The 9,191-nt window shown below is 29.6% G+C and overlaps 1 protein-coding gene across 2 annotated transcripts; it reads left to right on the forward strand.

Annotated features, from left to right (window-relative positions):
* The first annotated feature begins 1,067 nt into the window (after positions 1 to 1,067).
* Positions 1,068 to 7,992, forward strand: LOC130900880 (40-kDa huntingtin-associated protein-like). Of its 2 annotated transcripts, none has more exons than XM_057811805.1 (5): positions 1,068 to 1,533; positions 1,594 to 1,843; positions 3,812 to 4,028; positions 4,275 to 4,493; positions 6,317 to 6,640. In XM_057811805.1, the coding sequence occupies exons 1-5, from the start codon at positions 1,466 to 1,468 to the stop codon at positions 6,346 to 6,348; spliced, it is 786 nt and encodes a 261-aa protein (XP_057667788.1). In that variant the 5' UTR covers positions 1,068 to 1,465; the 3' UTR covers positions 6,349 to 6,640. The 2 variants fall into 2 exon arrangements, with proteins under 2 accessions (XP_057667788.1, XP_057667787.1); XM_057811804.1 differs by lacking the exon at positions 6,317 to 6,640 and adding an exon at positions 7,589 to 7,992 and having other exon boundaries at positions 1,072 to 1,533.
* Positions 7,993 to 9,191: the final 1,199 nt, after the last annotated feature.

Raw genomic sequence — 9,191 nt, forward strand, 5'->3', positions numbered from 1 at the left:
AATAAGGATAAAGACCTATAGACTTCAACATTAGCAATTAGTACCACAGCTCTTTTATTCTCAAAGTAATATTCACCTGCATTCTTTACACTGACAAAGAAGTTCAATATGCTTTGTCTTCTATAAGTGAAATGAATCAGGTTCTTGTTATGTTTTATTTTTCAATCCATCAATTTTAGTCCCAACAATTACCAATTTTCTGTATCAGTGAAGGTACTTAAAAATTAGGTTTCTTCATGACCAATCAAATCTAGAAGTACAAATATATCTATATTTTCAATTTCAGTAACGTCTTCACCAGAAATCAAACTCTTTGTTTTTGAGTTCTGATATGTTTGTGCTAAATGCTTTGCTCCATATATTGAATCCTGTGATCCCAATTCTTCAAAAGCTTCTTCTCCATCAAAGAATATTAATTTTAAATTTAAATCATTTGACTGAATTGATTTCAATTCTTTATCCATGACTTTTATCAGATTCAATATCATAGCACATACAAAACAACAATTATTTATATTATATTATCAGGAAATCTAATATCTAATATGCAAAAATGATAGAACTGTTTTCCTATAGTTTCAAGCTACATTTAGAAAACAATCCCCAAACATAGATAACCTTTATGACCTTTAAATCTATATCCTACAAACTTTGGGGATTTAGGAAAATATGAATGGGTTAACTCCCAGATCAATCCAAGTCAACTCTATTAAGATCTAAACGTTTGGAAAGTAATCTGAATCACACATACACTGTTGTTCGGGAACTGATTAAACTAATGCCAAATCCTATATGCTAGGAGAATCTTTCGACCCTAATATACAAGTGATTAAATGTTATAAAGTGACGAGTTGTTGTGTTTTTTAACTTTTAACACCCCTTATATAGTTATTTTTTATTGATTCTTATAATTGACAGGTTAGTGAGGCTTGCGGTTTTTATACTGCTTACAAAAAATTAACGCAAGAAAATAAAGTAATGAAACTATAAAAATTTTTGTAGGATTTTTATATTCGAAATTTCCACCAGAAATCGAACGCGACGCCGATGTTCAGAAACTATTCTGGTTAGGATCCGCAATCAGTTGTTAGCACGATCTTCGTCATAGATCAACCGTAAGACCGTAACCCAGGATCCTATGGATGGTTATATGAGTTATGGCTACTACTACCTTATGTTTGGATTAAATATATTTATTTTCATTGCCACTTTATGATCTATAAAATTGTTTATTCTATCATCTCTAATAAAAACTAGAAAATAAAAAAAATTCTAATAATTCTTTGAATTTATTGAAATTATGCTTGATTTTTATAAGCTACAGAGAGGTGAGCAGTAGTCATATCCAAGGTGAAAAAAGTAAATATAAAGATATTTGAGGTTAAATATATGTTTTTATGTACGTCTTAGCTTCAAGAAATCACAAGTAAATAAATAATTTAAATATAAATTTAAATTAACGATTATGGATTTAGATTTTGCTAACAACGATGTGTTGGACCAGTATATAACAATATCAAATAAATTGAAAAAGTAAGTTTTCATTGAATTTATAAAGTATTTTATTAGATAAGTGTTGTCTTTATCTTTTAGACGATTTCTTAAAAAACCAAATGTTGCAGAAGCTTGCGAATCTTTTATTGGCTTAGCTAAACGATGTGAAACTTTGGAGTTACCTGTGTATGCAGGATTGAGTTGGATAGCTGCAGCCAGATGTGAAGGATCTTTATGTAATAACACTGGTGAAACAACTTGTTTGACTCAATCCGCTCGTCAGTTATTAAAAGCTGAAGATAGTGATAGACAAATCATTTGTGAAACATTGTTTGGTGAAAACTTACAAGTAAGTTATAACCAATTAAGATGGAGATATTTTGACATTGAATAGTAGGTGTGAAAATACTTTCTCAATCCAAATAAGATATAATCCCTTTTCTTGAACAACGCTTTAATAAAATAAATACATGTAATAATAATAATGGCTTAACACCCCTAATGGGGTTGCGTCCCAAACATGCTCTCTAGATCGTCTTTTTGGGGTGGATCCATAGTTTATGTCTACATCTTATCGCTTATTTCCGGCTACAACTTCCTATTTTCAGTCATTTTCTGCAAGTTTATAACTCCAACTCCGCTTAGGTCATCTACCACTTCTTTTAACCATTTTGTTCTAGGCATGTCACATCTCTTTGCATCATTTTGAATGCTATAGATTTTGTTCTTTTTCTCCATACATATTCCAACTACTTAATTCGCTGAACTTTGTTTTGTTTTACAATATCTTAACTTCTGGGTTCCTAAATTAAACGCTAAGTTTGGATTTACCTTCCACAACTCCAAACTTCTATATACACAGTGTTTCTATATTCATGTGACACAACTCAGAAGATGATTGCTCATTTGAAATTAAGATTGGCCTATAACAAAATTTCCTCACCCTTAAAAGATGGTAACTAAATTTTTTTTCTCAAAATTTCAATAAAACTTTACATTTGAACTTCTGTAATTTTGTGCATTTGCAAAATACTAACCACAAGTATTTGTCCAATATTCCTGTTACATTATACACGGGCTTTTTTTGAAAATAAAGTTTTATGAATTGGAATGATAACTTGAAATCCATGTTTTATTTAAAAGTATTTTCTATTTTTGTCCCAAAACCAATAGAGAAAAAAATAAACACTAATTTATATTTTTTTAATAAAATGAGTGGAAAACAGTAAAAATGAAAAATGTAATACGATTTATAATAAATACTGAAAATAACCACATCTAGCCAAAATACATGAACGTGGCCAATGTGCCATGAATTGCTGTATACATTCAAAGATTTGAGTTGAATTTCTTATTGTGTCACACTCTATTTGAATGTGATTCCTCAAATTGTTAATATCAACTATGAGGGTCTCGTACACTAACGATTTAGGTAACCCCATAAAAAGAAATGACAAGGATTCAACTCTGTAGATAGAGGAGCACAATGTTGGGGCCCTCCTTGACCAGTCCAATGATTGGGATATGTTGCATCTAAAAGTTACCTAGCTGTCCAACTGAAGTGTACTGGAGCAACATTTTGCACTAACCACATGTTTTGTCTGATATTCTAAAACTTGATTGAAAACAAGGTAGAGATAGTCATTTCCAGCATTTATTGTGAATCACATTACATTTTACATCTTTCTGTTTTCCACTCAATTTATTAAGAACAGTATAAATTACCGTGTTTTTTTCTCAGCTGCTATTTTGGGAAAAAAATTTAAGAATAAAAAATATTTTTAAATAAAAAAAGGACTTTGAGTTATAATTTTATTCCAGAAAACTTCATTTTGACAAAAAGTTTTGATATGAAATAGAGTAAGGGTTGCTAATTCCACCCCCGTATAATGTAACAGGAATAATAAAAAAATACCTATGATTACTCTTATACGAGTGTACGAAAATTACAGAATTTCAAGTTTATAGTATTTTTAGGGTCATGTCTCGGAAAGGAAGTTTTGTAGTAGAAAATACCCATCTCAATTTCATATGAGCAATCACCTGAATTTGGTTACATGAATTTAGAATCTTTGTATATAGAAAAGGGTTCAAGAAACCGTCCTTTGTATTTGTAGTATTGTGGTGGCTGCATATACATATTTATTTCTTTGAGATAAATTTGTTGTTTCTTATTGTTAACTATATAACTGTAGTTTAAAATTAATTAAACATATATCAGTAAGAAAATATTCAAAGTCAGTATAATCTAAGTGGATCATAAAATTAATATTAATTCTATGGTTGTGATGATTAGTTTATGAATGTTTTGTTTTAGGCTGGTTTAAGCTGTTATGCTCACGCTGCAAGTAGATTTGGAGAGAAAAGTATTTTTCCTTTATGTATAGATTTAGAAATTGTTGACTTTTTGAAAAGAATTGATAAAATAGAATATATTGAGAGTTATCTGAAAGATGCTATTGAACTAAGTAAAGGTCATAGTTATTCAAATATTCATTGCTTAGAACTGATAGCTTCTCATTTTATAAAAGTTGGTAAGTCTTATTTGTGCTAGAAATTAATTCACTCAGGGTTTTTTATTTGTACATAAACTTATATAACATTAGTTAAACTGATTCTACCTAATTAAACAGTATACTTTAAGGAAGTATGACCAGAGATTTTTCAATACTTTACTCATTCATTTATTTATTTCTGGAAATTTTCTTATCAGGTCGAACAATACACTGAAATTATGATTTTGTTGAGTCTAACAAAGTTCCCTAAATTATCTTTTTTAGGTGATTATTTGGCAGCACTGGAAACCTTCTTTGAAATCTCTAAATTAATTGAAAATTCTTTAGTAAATGGTTCCAAATCGGATAAATTATTGACATGCGAAATAAACTGTGTTTTCTTATTGCTAATTCTTCGACCAAGTCCACAAAAATTGACACCGAACTTAACTAAAATCTTAGAGAAATATACTTGGGATGATTTCAATGATGGAAGTCTAACAGGTATCCTAATCGTAATTATTATAGTACGTATAAAAGATTAATTGAAAAAAAATGGAAATAATAATTTACAATAATTTAATTTTAGAACGCCCTGTAAGTAAAGAAACATTTTCATATGTAATAAACACTGAAGTTGCAGAGTTGCTATTTGCTTAATAAGTGTTATGTACTCACAAATATTTGCAAATTTATATGTTTATAATTTTGGATGTCATGAATTTAGTAAAAATATAAGCCACATGTTTGTTTGGCCAGAAAGTGAAATATCTTGTGGGTCTCTGGAAATTTCATCTTGCCTAATAAAGACTTACTCTACAAACTTCAATAACATATTAGGATTATTGGTTTATTTGAAACTTGTTCAAATTACGGAAATTAGAGCAGAAATGAAATTTTTGATAAATGGACAAAGCTATTTTTTCAATGACTCAAATTTTGCCATTATTGACTCAAGTGCAAAAAAAATCAAATAATTTTTTGACCAGATGATTGGTATAATATAATCAAAACATGTAAAAAGAAAGGGCAAGTTCATCTAATCCAAATGACTCACCAAGATTTTTTGTCAACAAAACCTTTAGAACAATCAATTATTAACAGAAAAGTAACAGTGATGGGGTTTCCAGAAAATTATCTTGAAATACATTGGATAAAGTTTGAAAGGTTCAAACCTCATCTCATACAATTCAAATGTGTCTATAATGAAGAGACAAAATCTAAAGCCATTAATATAAAATAATCTGTAGTAAACCGCAAAGTTTGAATATAGATCAGCCTAAAGGTAGAACTGTGACAAAGGAAAAATGGAGAGACAAGATGGACCGGCTAAAATCATTCCTCCTGCTTAACTTAATGACTATAAAAACTTAACAATAGATCGAAATGACAAATCCTGGCATAGAGCTGATGAAGAAGACATTGTTTATAATATTTCTGAATTATCCCAAATAATAATGCCACTAACATAAAGCTGCTATGAATTAATCACAAAAAATAGAATAACAGAACTGCCAACATTTATGTTTATGGACAAGCTGTGATAAAAATATATAATAACTAACTTTTTCTGTAATAAAAAATACTTAAAAATTTAAAGATTAAACTTAACTTATCATTTTTTTGCCTCTCCACCAATCACATAAAAAGTAACATTACTAACGATTATTATTTTTTGGCTATTTGTTATTATTATTTTTATATACCGTTAGAGAAAGCTTTATCTGTATTTATGCATTCTACATTATATATTTGAATTTATATTATAAAAGGAATTTTTAAAAACAATATACATTACTTCATCGCGTTTCTTAACTTTTTGAGCGGCTCGTATAGACTTATCCTGTTGCGAATATTAAATAAATAATTTTGAAAAAGAATTAATAATCAAATGTATATGAGCAGAAGTTCTAGGTAGTGTTGATTTATAATTGTCTTATGACTGTTTTTCAAAGTTGAATAGGTTATGTATTCAAATACTAAGTTTTGAAATATAGAGAATCTGAATTTAGACAAATAATTATTATATGTGCTGATACAAATTCTTCACTTGTAAGGTAAAAAGTGAATTTTGTCAAGGCTGTTTAGTAAGAAATTTAATTGTCGTAAATCATACAGGGAGGTATAGATTTTGTAACCAAAGAAATATTTCAAAAATTCGATTTGACCCAGATAAACCTAATTTTGTAGATTTTTTTGTTTGCTTCTTTTTCTATCATTGATTACTTACACTCATTTATAATTTATTTGTTCTTGTATCGTTGCAATATGAGTGTTATCGTTGGACCTATTGTTTCGATATTCACCCTCCACACTTTCTGTTTAAGGGAAAAGAGCCCAGTTACCAAGGATAAATTAGGTACGAGCAAAGCAAAAAACTTGTGAAGGAACCAGAGAGAGCACCTCGTCCAGGCGTTTGTAAGCTCTGGCGACCCACATCGTTTTTGTTAGAAATACTAACCCCCTAACGATTCCCCTTCCGATCGGGCCAATGGCCCACTTGTTACTAAAAGGGTAACAGCGTTCCTGCACTAGTGACAGCAGCCCTCCTACACAGCAAAGAATTGGGTTCAAAACAAAAGTTACAGTGGTGACTGTTCTGGGAAACTATAGAGACATTCAGAGAAGATCTGCTGAATGTATAAACCTAAGTAAGAATAATCTACGAATACTAACAGAAATCCTATAGGGACACTATCGCCTTAACAAACATCTGAAGATGCTAAACTTAGCAGATAATTCGGCGTGCAGATTTTATTGCACAGAGGACGAAACCTCTATCCGCAGTCTCTCGAAGTGTAAAACACTAAGGAACTCCAGAGCACTACAACTGGGAGCGCTTATAGCCATCCCACATTCTAGACTTTTGAAAAGGAGTGGTATTAACTCCTTAACTATTAGCTGTAAACACTGGGTTCTCCAGTATCGCATCAAGAAAGGGGGACACAATAAATCATTTAGGTCGCAGTGTATATTCGATGTCCCAAAATCCATACATACTCTGGTGACCAAAATCATTAAACTGGTGACAACTTAGTTTTCAAACGCATTCATTACATTAAGACAGGTTGTTTTTCAGCAACTTGATACAAAAACATTTGGTTTAAAACCTCATGAGGTAACATATGAGTGACTTTTTATTTTTGCATATCTCCAACAAGTTGAAATTGCAACTCTGACTGGCCCATAAGAATTCCTGACTTTAATCCCTTTATATACTTGTGGAATGATATTGGTTAGGCTAGGACTAGAGCTTTATCATCTCCATCTGGAAGCCCAAATTAGATTTTATAAGACTGGCGGAAATACGAGATCATTATGCAATTAAATTTGATTAAAAAGATGCCTCTGGAATATAAAATAATAATCAGAGTAAGAGGAAGCAATACATATCCAAATAAAAGTTTGAATAGTGTATCATAATTTGACAAATCTTTAAAATATATTGAAACTATTCCAAAATAATCTATTTGACCTAGTTGTGTCTGTTAGGAAAGTAAAGTTTTTAAAATTATGAGTTAATTTTTTGTGTATCTATATATGTAATTTATTTATTAACATATTACATGAATTATATTGAATCAAAAATTTTATTTCAGCTTGCAGGATGTCCGAAAGTATGTTCTACCTTCTTAGATCACTAGTAACAGTTTGCCAGTCATTGGATAGGAGTAGTTTAATAGATTTGGAAACAGATTTTTGGAAAGTCTTATCAAAAGAACAAAAGGAACTCTTGAGGATCTTGTTGAAAATATATGATGTATGAATGTGTATTTATTTGACTTGTAAATTGAATGCATCATACAAAGTCTAAATTGGGACCAACAAATGAAATGAAAATTAGAAAAAATTGAAAAATTCTTTATTAAAAGAAATATACAAATATCAATTTTCCAAATTATAAAAAAAATGTACCACACAACACTATAAAAGTATGAATTTTAATGTTAATTGCAAAAATATTTTCACGTTTCTAATAAAACTGTTTTTAAAATCCAATAAATTTCAATTAAATTTTCATGTTGATATGTGTACACATTATGTTATTAGTTTCAAATGTACACTCCCCAGCAAAAATTTTGATTGTAAATCAATTTATCCTTTGCTAGCCAAGAAATTTTTATTCAGATTTGATTTGATGAGTTTTCACAGATACAGTCTTGATCTCAATTCCATTGAGCATCTATGGGCTGACCGGCTTTACCTATAGCCTTCAAACAGAATTTGTAGCCTTTCCTAGAAATGCTTCCAAACTTCATTAGTTCAGTACAGTATAAACTGAATGCAGTAATTTTTACACAGGGAGGCCACACTAGATATTAGTTCATTAAAATTTGCTACTTTTCCTCAAATTTTCATGTTTTTGTTAGTTCTCCTAAAAACTTACATTTCGATTCTGACTTTTTGGGTTTTCATAACTTCACTATAAAAGTGTATCTCCAGTAAAAACACAGATAATGTGTTTAGAACAGAACAAATGAGTGTTCAAGCTGAGTCTAATTGACACCAGCTGATACTGATACACTTCTTAGGTTACAAATTTCAGTAAAGATTCTTTGTCTCAATGTTGCAAATTCAAAGCTGAATAAATTTTTTTGAAATACCATTTATATTTTTACCACTTATTATTACTATAAATAAAATTTAACAATTATAATATTGGACTAGCTAGAATACTTGCAAAAAAGTTCAATAAACAAAATTGTGAGTTTTTTGTAACATTTTGCAAAAACGTGCATTTGAAATAAATTATAAATTAGCCACTTTTACAAGGTCATACATGTATTATAAATACTCATTGTTAGTCGAGATGCTCAAAGCATTCCTAAATATTATCAAAAAATCAGAGTTATTAGTTTTCTAGTTATTAACAAAAAATGAAAATAAAATGGATCCACATATAAAAATGAAATTGCGAAATAAGTTCTGCAATAACAGAAATAAAGAGAAGAAGACACATTCATAAAATATGATAAAGATTTTTTGTACTGATCAGATTTTGAGTGCGCTCATAAATATAGTAAAGTGACTCTTGTTTACGATCAATATTATGTCTTAAATTATGTGAAACCAAAGGAATTCATATTGCTCACAATTTATATTTCAACTTACCTTAAGTTGTACTCTAACCTATTTAAAGTTTATGAAGGTTTTGGTAATAACGTACATTATACAAATAAAAAAAAATGTTGATAGAAATAA

The sequence above is a fragment of the Diorhabda carinulata genome, chromosome X (assembly GCF_026250575.1).
Source record: "Diorhabda carinulata isolate Delta chromosome X, icDioCari1.1, whole genome shotgun sequence".
In the NCBI taxonomy this organism is placed as follows: domain Eukaryota; kingdom Metazoa; phylum Arthropoda; class Insecta; order Coleoptera; family Chrysomelidae; genus Diorhabda; species Diorhabda carinulata.